Consider the following 18,703-nt stretch of genomic DNA (forward strand, 5'->3'; position numbering starts at 1 on the left):
GGCGTGTCCAGGATGCCAACTGCAGAGCTGAGTTGCCTGTGAGGTGGAGAGAGCATCACTGGCTGGTGCAACTGTGATGTAACACAGGTATATGACTGTGATGGTGCTCTAACACATTGACTTGGTGTGGCTCTGCTGGTGTAGCTCTTCAGAGGGTGTGGACTTGAATCATCATAGAATCATGTCATGGTTTGGGTTGGAAGGGACCTTAAAGACCACCTTGCCATGGAGCAACTAGCCCAGGTTGCTCCAAGCCCCATCCAACCTGGCCCAGAACACTTCCAGGAATTAAAATGATAGATTTTTATTCCTTCATTGCTCTCAGCAGTTTAGTTTCAATAACTTTTGGTCGTTCTGTTTCTGAGATCACATATGTTGGTGTTCTCGATCATATTAATGGAGGGTTATTTAATGGCTGATTAATTGGGAGCTTGCTAGAAATTGGGAGTGTAGAGCAGATGGTTGTTATTTCTGAGACAAAACAGAGCTGGTTTGGTTTGAAGCATCACAGTGTTCCTGTGCTGGGGATGAGTAAGGGTCTGGGAATCTTTGTCCTGTGTCCTATTCTGGGAACTGCTGCTCTCCCAAATATAAAAGTGAAGGGAATGGACATGATTTGTAAGCCATGGGCCTCTCCAAGGCTCTCATGGTGCTTGGTGAGGATGTGTCAAGTCATCTGTGGCTGCACCACCCTGACTAACAGAGAGATTTCACCTCAGCCCTACAAACTCTGCCTCTCACCTTGGATGAAATGTGTTCACTGGGTTTAATGATACCCTTTGGATTTAGTGGTGTCACCTTAGGGCATGGACCTTGGTGCATCACCAGTGTGGGGCACTCCCTGTTCTGCTGCTTGTGGGTCTCAGTGCCCAGCTGCAGAGAGGTAACAGGCGGAGGTGGAGCATGCTCTTCCCTCCTCCCTGTTAGTCTCCTTTACTTGACATTTTTATTGTGTTCTTCAGCTCATTGGGAATTCCTGGCTGTTTGTCTTTGCCTACTAAACTTCCATCGCTGTCAGAATGCTTTGTAAGTCACCTATCCTGCAAAAATATTTGGCTACATATCATTTCTACTTTGCTAAGACTCTGACACATGAATGAACAGTGATGATAGCTCTGCTGCTGAATATCTTCAGAATTAACCTGCCCTCTCTCCCTTGCAGACTTTGTCCCATGCAGTGCCATTAGTATTCCTCTGGGAGACCTCTCTTACCCATTTTGCTATCCAAAGTTGTGCTAGACCAGCTGTTTGTGAGGCTGAACGGGGAGTCAGATCAAAGAATCTACCAGTGTTAGAAATAAGGTGATAAACAAGCACACACACACCCCCTAAAAGGATTGAGGCTGTTCCCTGCAGATGGACAGTTCAGAGAGCAGCACAGAGGCAGGAGGGAAGGGCAGGTTAAACCAGGTCTGCTCTGGAAATGCTGCTGGGCTCATTCCTTCATCTTGGGACTTGCTGCTTTCATAGGAACCAAGTGCCAGAACATTTATTGGAGGGTGAGGAAATTAAATTCTACCCTCGAGTCAGCCTCTTTTCTGTGCTCTCTCACCAGCTTTTGCTTATCATCTTTTGGTCTCTGCTGATGGGCTATTTTTGTCCGTTTTTGTTTGCTGTTCCTTCATTGTCAGTGCAACACAGAGCAAACATCATTTGGGTGTTTGGAAATGCAAAATGAGAAATTGGACTTGGGGAGGTTTTTCCAGTCTAACACTGAAGTGTGTTAGAGTGAAGCCTTTGCAGGGGGAATGGAGCACTGGAGGGGGAATGAGTTGGCCCTGAAGGTCAGGATGACCAGTTCCAGAGCTGTGCTTGTGGGTTTTGCTTTTTGAATATCTAACTGTGAAATTGTGACCTTTTCCTGTGTCATTCCTTCACAGTTTCTTGATTTTTACTGAGCACATTAGAACCTTCCCTTGAGAGCCCTCAAATAATGAAGTGTTTTGCTATTTAGTACGTAAATTTCAGTTCTTTTATTAATGAAACAAGGATTACACAATGAAAACATGAATACAAAGTGACTGTTCTGCCCTGTTTATGAATGTGAGTTTCACAATAACATACAGGTAACATTTTCTTTAAGTATTCAGTTATTCCCATAAGTTTTCTTTGCTTTTTTTGTGTTTAGCTGCAGTCACTGCAACCTCCACCACATATGGCACAAGTTGCTGCTGCTGAAATAGAATTACTAACAAGAAAAATAAACTAAAGTGCCTGCAAGAAGCTTTATGTGCACCAAAACTCTTCTCAGGTCTAAGGTTGTTGCCAGGTGTGTGTGTGTGTCTATCTCTAAAGTGGAGTTTGACTGTGCCCTACAGGTTTTGGAGTCTTTTTTGGATGTGAGAAAAGAGTTTTTCCCTGTGAGGGTGGTGAGACACTGTCCCAGGTTGCCCAGGGAGGCTGTGGCTGCCCCAACCCTGGCAGTGTTCACAGCCAGGTTGGCTAAAGCCTTGAGCAACCTGCTCTGGTGGGAGGTGTCCCTGCCCAGGGCAGGGGGTTGGGACTAGGTCATCTGTAAGCTCCATTCCAACCCTTCAATTCTATGATTCTATGATTTTTGGATATGGGTTCCTGTTGGCATGTTGAATAAGTACTACTACTACTACAGAGAGTTTTAGGATTCACCTGGGGAGTTGGTTTAGTGCAGGATGAACCCGCTCTGTGTTTCAGGAGGTCAGTGAAACAGCTTTTTACTTTAAAGGGAGTTGGTACAGTGCAGGATGAACGGGCTCTGTGTTTCAGAAGGTCAGTGAAACAGCTTTTTACTTTAACACCAAATTCCTGGGCTTTCTGTGGCTGTGAAGGTCTGTGATATTCTGAATGTTGCTTTTGTGAACGTGCAGCTGCAGTGGGAGCTGTCACCAGAACCAGGTTGGTTGGGGCTTGGAGCACCTGGTCTAGTAGAAGGTGTCCCAGCCCATGGCAGATGTGCTTTAAGGTCCCTTCCAAACCAAACCAGTCTGGGTTTCTGTGATCCTGCATGGTACTGAGGAAAGGGATAGCAGAGTTTGCAGGTGGTGACTGATGCAGTAACAGAGCTCTGGGAATATGGAGAATGGGAAGATGTTATCATACGTAAGTGTGAAAATTTTTGTTGAAGGCTTTGTACCAGCTCCTTCTTCTGTAACAGCCCTGATCCAGGCACTGATCCATCATGATCTTCAAATTTATGGAACCACAGAATGGTTTGGGTTGGAAGGACCTTAAATCTCATCTCATTCCACCCCCTGCCATGGGCAGGGACACCTTCCACTAGCCCAGGTTGCTCCAAGCCCCATCCGACCTGGCCTGGAACACTTCCAGGGATGGAGCAGCCACAGCTGCTCTGGGCAGTTTCTCCACAGAGTTTGTCAGGAGCTGAAGGACAAGTGTTCACAGATGAAACTTCTTGTTCCTCCAGGTCCTGCCCTGCTGCTCACCAGTGACAACATCAAGCAGCGATTGGGTTCTGCTGCGCTCGACAGGTAACTGCCCTCAGGAAGTGCAGAGGGACACTACTGGTCTCATAATTACACAGTTTGGGAATAAAGTCCTGTGTTCTCGTTCTTTGGGCTTTCTCATCCAAGTGTTGGAGATAATGTTTGAAGAGCATTTGGGTCTAATGTGGGTGGGTTTTTTCCATACTTTCTGACTTGTGAAATTGGAAAAGCTAAATTGCTCCAAGTGTGCATGGGGTGTTCATTGTTAGAGATGACACGGGAGCCTTAGGGAAGTGAGGAATCACTGCATCCTCTTTCCTCAGTGTACATATCTAATGGTAGAAGTGCTAGAGAAAGAGAAAGCATGAGCCTGCAGATGGGAGCAGGGAAGTCCTTAGACTGGGTCTGGTGCTGGAGGATATGGTTTAAGGGTTACAGCAGTGACAGGTTAACGATTGGATTGATGATCTTAAAGGTCTCTTTGAACCTTGATGATTCTCTGATTCTGAGATTTCTCTCTAGGAGCTGTGATATAAACCCACTTGAATCCTATGTTCTCCCTGTGTGTCCCCAGTATCCACGAGTACCGCCTGACCAGCTGGCTGGGCCAGCAGGAGGACATCCACCGCATCGTGCTCTACCAGGCCGACAGCACCCTGACCCCCTGGACCCAGCGCTGCATCCGCCAGGCTGACTGCATCCTCATCGTGGGGCTGGGAGACCAGGAGCCTACAGTGGGAGAGGTGTGGGCAGCTCCTTCTCCTCCTTGAGTGCTAACACTGCAGGTCAAAGCAGGTTGCTTCACACTCGTGAATCTTCCCAGGTTTAATACCCAATGAAGCATCAACAATGAAATAGTCCTCAGAAATGTGTTAGGAATAGAATAAGAATTGCAGGAGAATCCTCTGAAATGACAAGTTTTATGTAGAAGTATTTCCAACAAAGTTATTTTCCTCTAAAGAGTCATTTTAGCCAATGGGAAATGAAGAGTAAATTGCTTTGAAGCTTTGCATTTCTGTCCAGCATCTCCTTGCAGAGTCTCCACATAGGGAAATTCTTTCCTGCCTGGATGAAATTCATAAGGAAAAAGTAGATCTAAATTGCAGTGTATGAATAATTTAATACATTTTATTACAGATTGTAAGCTGTAATTTTTTTCCTTTACTATCTATTTTTATTATTTTATATATTTTATTACCCAAGTTGTTTGAGCAGCCACATCAATTCTGCCAGAAATTTAAAAATGAGATCCCAAGTGGGTTTTTTTAGGATTATGAAGTGCTGAGTCTGACCTCCAAAGAGCCTGAGCTGTTCCCACATGCAGCATTTGTGTGTGTCACTTTGTGCTGGTTCTCCATGCCTGGATGTGGAGGGTAGGAAGCACAGGCAGAGTTTGCAGATAACAGTTGCCTTAAACAGCAAAGAAAATCAAAATCAATTGCAAAGGGGATAAAACTGGACTGAAGGGAAGGGAGAGGAGGAAACACCCTGAATGTTTGCAGGCTCGAGTCTGACTTGAGAAGCATCTCATGTGCACAAGCAGCGTGTGCCTGTGCTGTGCCTTAATGGCTTGTTTCAGGTCAAAAGCATCAATTTTTAAGCATTCAGGTTTGAGTCCTTGTCTGATTTCAGACTTGTGCACTGTGTAAGCTCAGAGCTAAGTGTTGTTGTCTAAGTCAGTCCTGTTTGGGGGTTCTTAGTGTGCAGAGCTGTCAGGATTCATGTGGGAATAGGGGTGGGGGGTGTGTGTGTATCTCACAGTACAGTGTCTATTCCACTGACCTTGGAGCAGTGAGTACTCACCCCAAGTTCCTTTGTGTCCATAACGTGCTGTAGCTGGAGAGGATGCTGGAGAACACTGCAGTGCGAGCCCAGAAGCAGCTCATCCTGCTCCATAAGGAGGATGGACCTCTCCCTTCCCGAACTGTGGAATGGCTCAACATGAGGAGCTGGTGTTCTGCTCATCTCCATCTCCACTGCCCACGCAGAGTCTTTTCCAGAAGGAGCCTGCCCAAGCTGGTAAGAGATTCCTGCTTTGGTGGTTAGTGCCTTGCTGGGACACTTCAGCTGTCATCTGTGGATTGCATCATCTGGGGTGACGATACTCCGTGATGTTCTGATGTGCATTGAGCCCTTCACAAATCATGTTCTCTTCACAGAATTTGGCCTTGATTTACTATAGGAAAGAGGGATAAAGGGCCCATGTTTTCTTTATGGATGCATAATTGGCTTTTGGATATCCTGAAGACAGTAAATACTGTCTCAAAGTCCCATTGAAAGGTGTGTACGTGCCATAGGGTTCTTTTCATTGGGAGGATCCTTGTGCTTGCCAAAACCATTCTGAAGGTAAGCCAGAGGCACCTTAGGATGCTTCCTTGGAGCTTCAAATCCTTATCAAGAAAGATACAGCTCCAAAGGAAATATTGTCCTACTATGGAAGACTGAGAGCTGCATCTGATCACTGGAACTGTGTGGGGACTTCACTGCCCCTCTGTTCCCTTGAAGAGCAGCTGTCTGTCCTCCTGGGAATGGTATGTTGTTGGTTTGACTCTGCCTTTGGAGTGACCATGCTGTGCCTCTCCTCTGCAGATAGAGATGTATGAACGTGTGTTCCAGAAGCCTCCAGACCGTCACTCCGACTTCTCCCGCCTGGCTCGTGTCCTGACTGGCAACGCCATCGCGCTGGTGCTCGGGGGTGGAGGGGCAAGGTAGGTGACTTAGCATCCCTGGAAGTGTTCCAGGCCAGGTTGAATGGGGCTGGGAGCAACCTGGGTTAGTGGAAGGTATCCCTGCCCATGGCAAGGGGTGGAACTGGATGATCTTTAAGGTCCATTCCAACCCAAACCAGTCTGGGATTCTGTGCTGCATTGCTGCCAGATCCAAGAGCTCCACTGTGACTGGGCTGTGACAGATCCCTGAGGATAACAGGCATCCTGTAAAATCAGCTCTGTTCTGCAAGCAGCATTTTGGAGGAGACACTGAGGAATTGCTTTTGTTGCTGTGTGTTGTCCTGCTGTGGGGATTTGTGCTGGATTTCTGCAGAAGGAACAGGAGTGTTTGTGACCTCTTCAGCCCTCTCATAAGTTGGGTTTAATACCAGGAGGTGACCAGAGCAATGTATATGACGTTTCTTTCTGCTTGACCCACACTATGGACATTTTTTTCTCCTATGGTTTCTTATATTAGAAAACTGCTCACAATATTTCAAAGGCCCTCAAAGTTCTTCAGAGTTTGAGTAGCAAGAGGAGTTATATCCTCTAATGGAGAATGTTCTCTGCTTTATAATCTCCTGAACCCCCAGGCACCCATACAGCCTTACCTTACAGAAGGAGTGTCTTTTTGCAGCCACAAGGACAAGGTGTGAGCTGAACACACTGTTAGAATTCCATCTGACTTCCCAGTGAGCTTTAGAAATAAATTATTATGGGTGTTTTTCTTTGGAATCTCTTTTTACTTGGAGAGTTTTATGAGGCAGAATCGAGTCGCCCTTTGTCTCAAGCCTTCGTTGTCTCTGTCACTGTGTTCTTTAAGCCCTACTTTAAAGAGAGCTTTGAAACACAGCTCTCAAAAATAAAATGTATAATTTGCACACAGTCTGTCTATTTAAGTGCATGGAAATATCACATTTTTGTCTTTGGGCCAGCACATGGTTTGGGGGAGTGTTCACTGCAGTAAAGGTTAGAGCTCCTTTGTGCCAGCTTGTCCTGATTAGTCACTTGGTGCTGAGACATCCAGGCTGGTTTCCTGAGTGTCTGCACACAAGCCTTTATCCTGCTCCCTCTCACAGTGCCTCACCTGAGCTGCTTTCAGGATTTCATTTCCCAGATAAGCTCTGTCCTGTGGAGACTCAAAGCAGAGCAGAGGAGAGGAGCTTCTATTTAATCTGAGTATCTCAGGAGGCTTCTCATCGATGCAAAGCACTTGTGGTTTGTTCTTTGTTCCAAGCTGCTATCTCTGCCTCTACCAAAGCCTGTGTCATGCTAATATGTACCTCCTGTATCACTGACAGCACACTGTGCTCGTTCCCTTCCTTCCTTCTGTAAACACTGCTGTTATTTTTGCCAAACTATTGATTTTTTTTGTTCTACTACTTAATTTACAAGCTCCCACCTGTGGGTGTGCAGGAACTGAGGTAAGGAAGAGCAGGATCATTGAGCCTGTGTTGGTCCTGTGTTGTCCTTCTCCACAAAGCTGACCTGCTGTGCTGCTGCTGGGTTGGCTTTGGGGTCTGTGGATGCACATCACCCATTCAGCAGTGTCACCTGTGCCATTAGCCATTGATCTGCTCATTTCTGCATCTTTGCAATGTGGAACTCTTGAAGAGGATTAAATGGCAGAACAGATAAATATGCTATTTCTTCTTTTTCTGAAACCCTCTTTGTGGCATGGCCTAAAGTGGTTGTTCAGGGGGTTCAGGCTGGCACAGGGATGGTGTGAGCATTGTGTTTTCCATGGAAAGGTACAGAATGCTCTATCTGTTGAATAGCCATCTAAATTGTGGGTAGATGAAAGGCATGGATGTCTTAAAATTTCATTTTCAAAGTGAGAATACAGTTAAGGTTCTGGGGAAAGGCCAAAATTACTCTGTAAAGCTGTGCCTTTGGTAGGGCAAAGCAAGCTCTTAGCTCCCAATTTTTACTAACAAGGGAACTTCAAGAGCTTAGGCACCAGGTAGTTAATATCACCCTGTGATTAAAGCCCATTCTGACTAAAAACATCTTCATGGGTCTCTGCACAGGCTCTTGATAGTCAGCATGGCCTTTGGATAATAATTACATGAAGTAGCCTCCTGCCTTGCTCTCAGAGCATGAATCATCCTGGTCACACAAGCAGAGAGAGTTCCAGTGGCAGGGCTGGCTGGGGGGGATTTGTTCAAGGTATTGTGTTCTGGGGCTCCACTAATATCAATTATTTAGTTGTTATTTTGGGACTGTTTGTGTGGCTTCCATGTGACAGTTGGATTGGGAGGTTTTACCAAGTGCAGCTTCCTAGTAATTATCTTTGTGGTTTGTCATGACAAAAGGCTTATAGGAACTAAAGGTTTTCTTGCTCTTGTGAGCATAAAAATAAAACAACTTGAAGTGATACAGTACTAAAATTACAGTGTTTTGCTTTTGTTAAGCACTAACTTAATTTCAGGTAGAAATATTGCGGAGTTTGAGGGAAGGGGATTTGTGTTTAGAAAAATAATACCTTTGAAATGTAATTGCAAGAATAATGGCACATCAAACCCTGCAACAAAGGCATGAACCATCCTCTAATAGTTGTCCTGACCTTTAGCCCTCTCACATAGAGCCCTCCCCTCGTTTTGCTCTGGGTTGGTTTAGTAAAGCTGTTTGTAAACTAAAATTTATAAGTAAATAATTAATGCAGAAGCATCTGGGAATCACTAGGACTTTGGGAAAGAATGGGTTGTGCTGTTTCAGAATCATAAAACCATAGAATCACAGAGTATCCTGAGCTGGAAGGGATGCACAAGGATCATCAAGTCATAGTATGTGAAGGGGATGGAATGGACCTCAGAGCTCCCCCAGCCCCAACCCCTGCCCTGGGCAGGGCCACCTCCCACCAGAGCAGGTTGCTCAAGGCTTTAGCCAACCTGGCTGTGAACACTGCCAGGGTTGGGGCAGCCACAGCCTCCCTGGGCAACCTGGGACAGTGTCTCACCACCCTCACAGCAAAAACTACTGCCTGATACCTCATCTAAATTTCCCTCTTTCCATTTCTTCCCATTACTGTGTCCCTGCACAGGATAACCCAAACATTCCTACCTTGTGCCTGACTTCAGCAAAACCGATCACAGGTTTTGTTGTCGATGATAATGTCATTATTCCAAGAGTGAATGTGGTCCAGTGTGCCTGTTTCATGTAGGCATAATGGGAAAAGCCAAAGGACTGGAGCTGTCCCAGGTTGGGTGTTTGGTCAGAAGCTCTGTTGGCAGTACCACGCATGATCCATATCCATGACGTGCAGAAAATGTGCTTATTGAGGAGGAAAGGGCTATTGGCATAAGGAATTACTTGGGATTTTTGGATGTACTGTCTACTCTAAGACACAACAGTCAGCTGCACATCCATGCTGGGAATGACTGTAAGTACTGCCCCAGTCCTTTATGAGCCCATTCCCATGGTGTCCTGCCCCATCCAGGGGGCACAGGCCCTGCAGCACTCCATGCCTTCCCTTCCCCTGTCTCCACTGTCCTTCCCTTCAGGCACAGCATTTAAACCTTCCCTGAGGAGCTGCAGCTGAAGGATATTTGTAGATATTTCATCAGGGCATCTCTTCATTTCTCCTTTTTCCATTTAGTTTTCTCCTCAAACTCAGTATCTCACCTCAGCACTTGATATGTCAAGTAGTTGGGTTTTTTCCACTCAGCTTTCCTGCTGTCTCTATGGATGTGGCTCAGACTCACACCTTTTCATTTTGGGCAGTTGCCCTGTTTCAGCAACTTGTGCTTTCTGCCTTCTTTGTTTCCAGCCTTGGCCCTCTGAAAAGGGCAGATAAAAGCAACAGTGTAGGAGAAGAAAGTTCTGTCCTTCTTGTTATGGAGGTCTGTGTCTGATGAACATTCTTGTTGCCTCTCCTGTCTGTCTGTGCTCCTGTAGCCTGTGCCATGGGCAGGGTGCTTGCACTCCAGGCTTTCAGAGAAGGTCCATCTACCACCAAGTTGGTTATGGGCTGCTGTGCTGAGCCTGACCTGGGTCTCTGTGCTGCTTAGAGCCTGGCTTTATCTTCCATTCTGTGGCTTTACCCAGTGATGAGAAGGCTGGAAGAGTCCCTGAGAGGCAGATGTCAGTAATTCTGTGCTCTCAGGAGATCACATTTGCCCTCTGCACTCTGTTTGACTCCAAGACCCCTGATTGCATGAAGAATAAACAGCAGAGGCTTCACTGTTGCTGCATCAGTGATATTTGGCTGCACCTCCAGCTCATTCAGGCAGCTTTGAGTCAAAACCTGCTTATCAGTCTTGCCTGCCTTCTCCACGAGACACTGCTCTGCTCTTCCAGAAGGCACAAAGGCACAGTTTGTTTGTCCTGTATCTGTTTGTCCTCTGTCTTGCAGCTTCTGAGTAATCCCTGGCAGAGGCAGGTTGGGCAGGACTGCATCCTGCAGCTGAAAGGGACCAAGGGGTGCACAGGTCAGACTGTCCTATGTGCTGGGTCAAGCAAGGGGCAGGTAGAATATGCCCAGAGCCACCTCAGGACGTGGTGGGATGCACATGTGCATCTCCCAGTGAGGTACCAGGGCTTTATGTGAAGGCTGGATCTGGGCTGGCAGCACGATGGAAGGTTTACTTTATGTGAAGGTTGGGTCTGGGCTGGCAGCACGATGGAAGGTTTCCCAATTGTCCCTGTGCCCCTTTGTGTCCCTGAGCAGTCCTGGTAGAAAAGCATTGATGAAAAGTTTCCAGTATAACCTAAGGAAGACCTTGAAGCAGTCATTTTGAGACCTTTAGGACTTCAAATCCTGGGCTGCATCAAAAGGAGTTAGTCATTTTGAGAGCTTTAGGACATCAAATCCTGGGCTGCATCAAAAGGAGTGTGTGAGACACACCTGGAATACTGCACACAGTTCTGGTGTCCTCAACATAGGAAGGACATGGAACTGTTGGAGCAAGTCCAGAGGAGGCCACGAAGTTGATAAGAGGACTGGAGCATCTCTCCTATGAAGACAGAGTGAGGGAGTTAGGGCTGTTCAGTCTGGAGAAGAGAAGGCTGTGGGAGCCCTCAGAGCAACTTTTCAATCTCTGAAGGGGCTACAAGGAGCCAGAGAGGGACTCTTTGCTAGGAACTGCAGTGATAGGACAAGGGGCAATGGGTTCAAAGTGAAGGAGAGGAAGTCTAGGAAGGATATGAGAAAAAAGGTTTTGCTGTGAGGGTGGTGAGACACTGTCCCAGGTTGCCCAGAGAGGCTGTGGCTGCCCCAACCCTGGCAGTGTTCACAGCCAGGTTGGCTAAAGCCTTGAGCAACCTGCTCTGGTGGGAGGTGTCCCTGCCCAGGGCAGGGGGTTGGGACTAGATAAGGTCCATTCCAACTCCTAAATTCTATGATTTTATGATCATATCCCCTTTCTGCTGGTGCATTAAGCATGCAAATCTGGCTGGAGGTGAGGAGCTCAGGCACATGAGCCTGTAGTGTTTCTTCTGCTGCTTCTTCTTTTAAAAGGAATTGCATTTGGGATCAATGACCTGCTCTATCCATGTAGAACACTGTAAAGCTAGTAAGTGCTGTGCTATGAGATATTATATTCCTCCTCTAGCATCTTTGCAGGCTGTCTGGGAGCTCCCAGCTGCCTTTAGCAGGCTCAGGGTTGTGTTGCTGCTGCTCCATGGCTTGTGACACAGCACTTTAATTACACCCCCAGCAATTAAGTGCAATCAGAGCTGGCATGATGCAGCAGCTGAATTTGCAGTATGCCATGTGAGGAGTCAAGAATGATTAATAAAGACACTAGTAAGTTTAGAGGGTTGATTTGTTTGTGTTTATTTTGTTCTTCTAACTTGAGGAGCCTTAAAACACACAAACCCCTTTGTGGTCTCATCCCAGCTGAGAGCAGCTGTTTCTTAATTCTGCCCTTTTCTCATGGTAATTGAGAACAGACAGTGTTTAGTGGTTACTTAGCTGCTCAGTGCTTCCTACTTAATTGGGTTTTGCCAACTTAACTCTGAGAAACTTTCACTTCTGCACTTCACAGTGCAGGTCTTTGGTGTTTGGCAAGAAGGTCACTGTAGGCCACAGAAATTCTGCTTGTACCTCCTATGAGATTCTCAGAAGCTTTTTTATCTGAGAGAAGCCATGAAGTCACTGTATTCTTTCCCTTGCTTGAATTCATTAAGGAAGAATTGACAAGCTGCCCAAATTAATGAACATTTAATTACTCAGCAGCATAACATGGTAATGCAGCAGTTGGACTTACTGGGGCAACATGCTGCAAGGAAGGGGTGGTGGAAATCCCACCTCTGATGCTGGGGCCTTGGTAGTTCTTCTAAAGCTCAAGGAAAGGTCTGGTCTCCAGCACTGCTGCTATGGGGAAGAGCACTGGGAGCTGAGATCCCTTCTGCACTGTCATGTTTTGCTCTGCGGTCCACAAAAGCAGAGATAAGCACAGGGAAGGGAAATAGGGAAGAGTGATGGGCTGGGAGGTGTGTGTGTTTGCTTTCCTGGTGTCATGAGCAGGTTCCTGGCTGGCTGTGGTGATGTGTGATCTTACAGAGCTAAGGTGGGTCCAGCCCTGTGCTGGGGCAGGTGAACAGCTCCAGTGGTGTGGGGTGCTGGGCTTGCTTGGGTTTGGCCAGGATCTCTGTTTCCAGCCTAGTGTCTGGCAGTCCTGGGCAGGGGCAGTCTGGCACAGATTAGCCCCTTCAGCACTCAGTTCACACTGTTTCCTAAGTTCTACATATACAAGATACGAGTGAGAATTTTTTGCAGTTCCTGTCTTTTCTTTCTCTCCCCCTGCTGCAGTCAGGCAGCATCCATTGAATTCCTGTGTCGTTTCCAAGTGCTGAAGGTACTGAGCTGGCACATAGGGGCTCTGCTTTTCTCTTCTGTAGCAAGACAGGTCTTGAAGAATGTGTGCAGCTAAAAGGATCTCATTCCTCATCCTGATAGTGCTGTAGAGTTCCAGGAAATGAAACTGAAATATGAAAGGAACTTGAAAAATGCTTCTTGCCTTGTTTTAAATGGAAGAATGAAGCTGGCTGTGCAGCATCTGCAGTCTGTCAGTGCCCAGGAACAGCTGATGAAGCAGCATTTCTGCATCAGAGAAGTATCAAAATGGTACAAAGGGGCTGAATCTGCTTCGTGTCATGGAAAAAGAAAACCCTGGATACTTTAAATATCCTTCCTCCAGTTCCCATTCTTCAAAGTAATCCCTTTGTGCACCAGGCCAAATCTGTCTCTTGACACTGGAAAGGCAGAAAGTTGTCAGCACTGAGGTTAATCCTCGTGACCTTTGTGGCCTGCAGCTTTCTCCCTCTGGCACGTACAGCCTGGGCTGGGCTGGAGCATTTCACAGGAGGGGAGGCTGTTTGCTACCTTACATTGTGGTGGTGTGTGTGCAGAGAGCTTTCTGTATCACAGAGCAGTGGAACTGGTATGTAGGATAGCCCTTTGTGAAGCTCAGACTGCTGCATGGTGGCTCCAGAGCTGGGAGGTGTTTGGAGAAGTGACCTGTGCTCTTGTCACAAGTAGAACATCCATTGCCATGTGCAGCTAAACCAGACTGAAAGCTGAATTCCAGAGCAGCCCATGCAGCTAAACTAGACTGAAAGCTGAATTCCAGAGCAGCCATGCAGTCAGGCTCCTGGATTCCCTGTGTCCTCCAAAAAGCAGATTTGATTTCAGGACAATGTTCAGGAGCTAAAATAACAGAGAAGCATCAAAACTCTTTATCCTTAAAGATAAAATCACACCTTTGACTTGGTGTTTTGCTTTCACTGCTGTTTTGTAGAGGCTGAAGGAGAAAGGTAAGGAAGGTGAACTCTTGCTTGGAAAAGATCATGATAACTTATGTTTGGATAACTTATGTTTGAGTCTTATCCAGGTCAGCCCTAGAGTACGTTGTTGAACAAACAAAACCCAGTTCCTAAAAATAAATGAGTGAGTTGTGAGTGTTTGTTGTTGTGGAGCAAACCCCCAGAGACACAGCTGGGAGCTGTGTGAGGGCCTCAGGCTCTCTGTTTGCAGATGGTTGGGAAGAGGCTGCAGCCCTAAATGCTCCTGAGAGGCTCCACTTTGATCCCTTCGGGGACAGACCATCCCAGGCACTGCCCCCAGCTCAGGGCTACCTTAATCATCTTTATGCAGCCGTTCAGAGCACCGCCTCCAAGTTGTGGTAAAGGCAGAGAGAGTGTGTGGCTCTTACCAGACCTGAATGCTAATTGCTCAGTGAGTTGTGTAACAGTTGGGTCATCACATGCCCAGAAAAGCCTGTTCATATGGCTTGGCACCCACGTAATGCTTAATGATCTGATTCTGCTTTCTCCCATCTGTAGCACCTATGCAATTGCTCATTTGTTCCCATCTGCCACAGAGGTTGAAGGTTCTAACAGCTTCTATTAAAGCCTTCAAGCACCAGGAGCTTGGGAGCTATCTCCTTCAAAGTTATGGCTTAAAAAAAACCCCTGAAAATTAATTACGAATGGTTCATTTGGACTCTCCTGTCCTCGTCTCCAGACTTCAACCCACCAAACCCATTTATTCACAGCAGTACTTTGATAACCAGATGAAATTAAACAAGGAGGTGGTGGAATTGTGGGTCAGCTCTTGGTGCTTGTTTTGCACCTTTCTTTTTATCAGCTGAAAAAACATGTGCTGTGTTCCCTGTTGGCAGGAAGCACTTTCCATGGAGGAGTTACAATGTGCTGTTGGCAATTCCATGTTTCAGGAGCATGGTTCTTGCATTGCTGTGATTTTGGGGAATCTCTGTCCAACCCTATCTGGGCAGTGAGGTGTCCTGTTAAGAAAGAGGAAATAGGAGAAGCTGTAAGTAAATTCACAGTTACATTCTCTAAAGTGCTTTGGTCTCATTTCTTCAGCTTCCAGATGTTGTGCTCAAATAGGTTCTTCCAAGCCTTTTCATAAATATGTCTCGTAGGGCTGTGGGAAGGGGAATATATTTGTTTTCCAAAGAAATTATCATTCTTTGCAGATATAAATGAGTTGTTTCTTGGCTCAGAGTAAGAGAGAGGATTTGTATGACATCCCCAAGCGAGTGCGGTTTGCCATTCAGCCTCTTCCCTCCTCCTGCACTTCTTCCTGAAATGTGCTGCTGGCAGCTGGGATCAGAAAACAAAACCCCTGGTGCATTTTCTGATTTAATTTCACTTTATTTTGTGGGTTTTTTCCTCCCCTCCAACACCTTCCTCACATATACCACCACAGGGCTGGGTAGACTTGACAGCCCTCCTGGAAGGGCTGAACCATTTCTGCTCATTTATTTCTGTGTCAGGCACAAATCTCTTTGTTTAAAGCTTGTTCTAAAGTTAGAGTATAAAGCAGAAGCACGATCAGGGCTATAAAAGGACATTGTATTTGGATTTTCTTGCAGGAAGGGGTTTCACTGGGGTTGTGATTAATAGGAGATGCTGAATGTGCCTGCCTGGTGCAGGATTGATTGTGATCTCTGTAGCATGGCAAGGCCCAAGGGAAATGGCTCCTTAGCTCTGACTTAAGGAGATGGTTGGAATCTGAGGGCAAAGCTAAGTGGGAGGATGAAATGAGGCTGTTGTTAATGAAGGAGAAGACAGGAAAAATTCAGATTTCTGGATGAACACATGTGGACAGTGGAAGGGAGAAAGATCCTGTTGGTAGTTGGATGTTACAGTGAGAACCCAGTGATGTGGGATTCTTCCCTCTATTTAGCTTGGAAATGGTGCTTAGTTAATTAATCAATTCATTAATGCTGTCAAGGTTGGAAACTTCCTTGCAAGTGCACGTGGAGTACTGCAGGAGAAGGAATGCAGGTGTCTCCTTTCTGTTCTCCTTTTGAGCTGGCAGATAATCACTGTAATTCTTCTGGCAAATTTATGATGCTGGGAAGCTTTATGGCAAGGAAAGCTGAGAAATAATGTTATTGAAAAGACATAACTAAGATTAAATTTCAAAGTGATGTTTGTACGTATTGACGCAGCTGCAAAAGTTTGAAGGTGTCAATTGGAGATGATCCAGTTGCAGTTTGGAACAGATTTGGTGGATTTCTGAGTGGCTCACTCAATGCCAGGATCAGCCACAGAACACACACCAAAAAGTGTTGCTGCTTATGTAAAGAAGAGGCTTCTCCTTAACTCATCTCTCCTGATGCCACTCTATAGTCCTTCCCAGAAATAACATCCAGTTTCCCCTGCCCATACAGTGAGCACCTCCACCCTGGCTGAGAAGTACCTCCACAAGATGTTCCTCGCAGCACAGTTCTGCAGTGGCTGTGTACACTCTGCTGCCCTAAGCCCTGCTGACTCAGTCACCAGCCCAGTCTGAGAAGTGCCACTGAGCCCACGTGCTAGACCTGGTGGTTTTTGGGATATGCTGTCCACTTCCATGGGCTGGAAACTCAGTCACCTTCAGTTTTTTTCTGTTGTTTTCAAGGCAGAGCTGGAATGGTTACCCAGTGCACCACTTCTGCACATCTCTGTAGTGAACATAGGAAATATGTATTCCTTGAATTTGTAGGATTGTTGAGGCTGGAAAAGCCCTCCAAGATCGAGTCCAACCGTCAGTGCATCACTAACCATGTCCTCAAGTGCCACATCACACGTTGTTTGAACACTTCAGGGATGGTGACTCAACCCCTGCCCTGGGCCTTCTGTTCCAGTGTCTGATCACCCTTTCAGTAGAGAGATTTTCCCTAATATCCAATCTAAACCTCCCCTGGCACAACTTGAGGTTGTTTCCTCTTGTCCTGTCCCTTGTTGCCTGGGAGCAGAGCCTGACCCCACCTGGCTCCAACCTTCTTCCATGTAGTTGTAGGTAGATCCCTGAGCCTCTGTTTCTCCAGGCTAAGCCTCTCCAGCTCCCTCAGCTGCTCCTCATGGGACTTGTGCTCCAGACTCCTCCCCAGCTCTGTTCCCTTCCCTGGACACACTCCAGCACCTCAGTGTCCTTGTCGTGAGTGGCCCAAAACTGCCCCCAGGACTGGAGGTGCCTCAGCAGTGTCAGCACAAGGCCCTTAGCTTACCCTGGATGATCCATCCCCTGCTCACGACATGCAGCACTCAGAGGTGTTGTAGGAGGGAAAGGCTCTATAGTTTTGCTTCTTCAGGAGTTTTAAGGTTCTGAGGGTGCCTTAATTCAGGTTTGCTGGGCTCTAGAAGAGCTTAAGAAAGTCCCCTCAGTAATTTATCTATTCTTCTCCTTCCTTTGTCCACATCAGGAAGGAGGTGCAGGAAATTCTGTGTCCTGCTCCAGGGAGGCTTTGGTAGGAGACACAGAGGAGCTTTGCAGCAGCCATGTCCTTAATCCTTTTTTAACCAAAGGAGAGAGCATCTCTTCAAACCGTTCAGGGAAATCTCCATGGTCCTGCTGAGTCAATTAGGAGGAGGTATGTGTGCTGGTGAGGCTGAATACCTGAGCTGTGTTTTCTCATCCTTTCTGAAGCTGAAGTGGACTTTGGAGGTGGCTGAGCTGCAGCCTTGCCTTGCTGCTCCTTAGTCACAGCCTGGCTAACAAGTGTCCCCTCTGGCTGCTCCCAGAGTCATAGAATCGTTAGGGTTGGAGGAGACCTCTAAGATCATCAAGTCCAACCATTAATCTGTCACTGCTGGAACCACTAAACCCTAAACCATATCCTCTAGCACCAGATCCAGACACCTCTTAAACACCTCCTGGGATGGTGACTCCACCACTTCCCTGGGCAATATTCCAGTGCCTGAGCACCCTGACAGGGAAAACATTTCTCCTAACATCCAATCTGACTCTGCCCTGTCTCAGTTCAAGGCCATTCCCTCTATCCTCTCCCTGCAGCCCTGGCAGGACAGACATCCCACACCTCTCTGCAACCCTTTCAGGTAGTCGTAAAATCTTGTTTATTTTCTTTAACACTGTCAGGCGACGTGTTAAATGTGGCTTGTGGGAAAAAAATATTGATGCCCAGGCTCTGCTTTTGTACTGATTGCATTTTCCTCAGCCCCTGCCCTGAGCAGGGAAGGCATTCTGTATTTCTTCTTCCTGAGCTGGATCTAATCCGAGCAGCAGCACGTGCCGAGCTGACACATGCACATCTCACAGGAGAATTTGTCTCTTATCAGTTGTGCTCTGGCCTTCATGCATTACAGTCACATGGCAGCAGCACTTCCCCAGGAGATGAAAGCAAAGGCTCCTTTCAGGAGCAGGAATTTTCCTGCCAGAGAGGCTGAGCTCTCCACGTGCTGGGCCGTGATGGCTCAGGGATGCACATCTCCAACCCCATAACTCCTTTCCCTGCTTTGTGGTCGTGTCTGTGTGAATGTTAGTAGTAAAGAGGGAATGGTGCTTGGAATTTAACAAGTGCAGCACTGCTTCTGGAGGCTTTCTCAGCACATTGGGGAGCAGTGCAGTAAGCAGCACTCGTGGCAGCTGATGCACAGATGAGCCAGTGCCTTGTCTTGCTCAGATCAGGCTGTGAGGCAGTGGCAGGGATGAGAATGGAGCCTGGCTCTGATTTCCAGCTCCTCCTTGAACTGGTTGGTGCTGTGTCTGCTCTCTCTGCAAAGGGCACTAATGAATCAGGCCTGTCCTAGGGAATGATACACAACAGCAAAGAGTTTCTGTTTATGTACAGACACTGCATTTCTTGGGCAAATCTTTGGGTT

General features: G+C 46.8%; 1 protein-coding gene across 1 annotated transcript in view; it reads left to right on the forward strand.

Moving 5' to 3' along the window:
• The window catches only part of LOC103804935 (patatin-like phospholipase domain-containing protein 7), a gene marked incomplete at its 5' end in the record, with an annotated part of 108,325 nt that overhangs the window by 50,787 nt on the left and 38,835 nt on the right, over positions 1-18,703 (forward strand). The window contains 4 exons of the mRNA XM_009077569.1: positions 3,401-3,464; positions 3,994-4,162; positions 5,256-5,438; positions 6,009-6,127. Coding sequence (XP_009075817.1) covers positions 3,401-3,464; positions 3,994-4,162; positions 5,256-5,438; positions 6,009-6,127 — 535 coding nt within the window. The remainder of the gene's footprint in view (positions 1-3,400; positions 3,465-3,993; positions 4,163-5,255; positions 5,439-6,008; positions 6,128-18,703) is intronic.

Source organism: Acanthisitta chloris, unplaced genomic scaffold, assembly GCF_000695815.1.
Source record: "Acanthisitta chloris isolate BGI_N310 unplaced genomic scaffold, ASM69581v1 scaffold9096, whole genome shotgun sequence".
Classification (NCBI taxonomy): Eukaryota; Metazoa; Chordata; class Aves; order Passeriformes; family Acanthisittidae; genus Acanthisitta; species Acanthisitta chloris.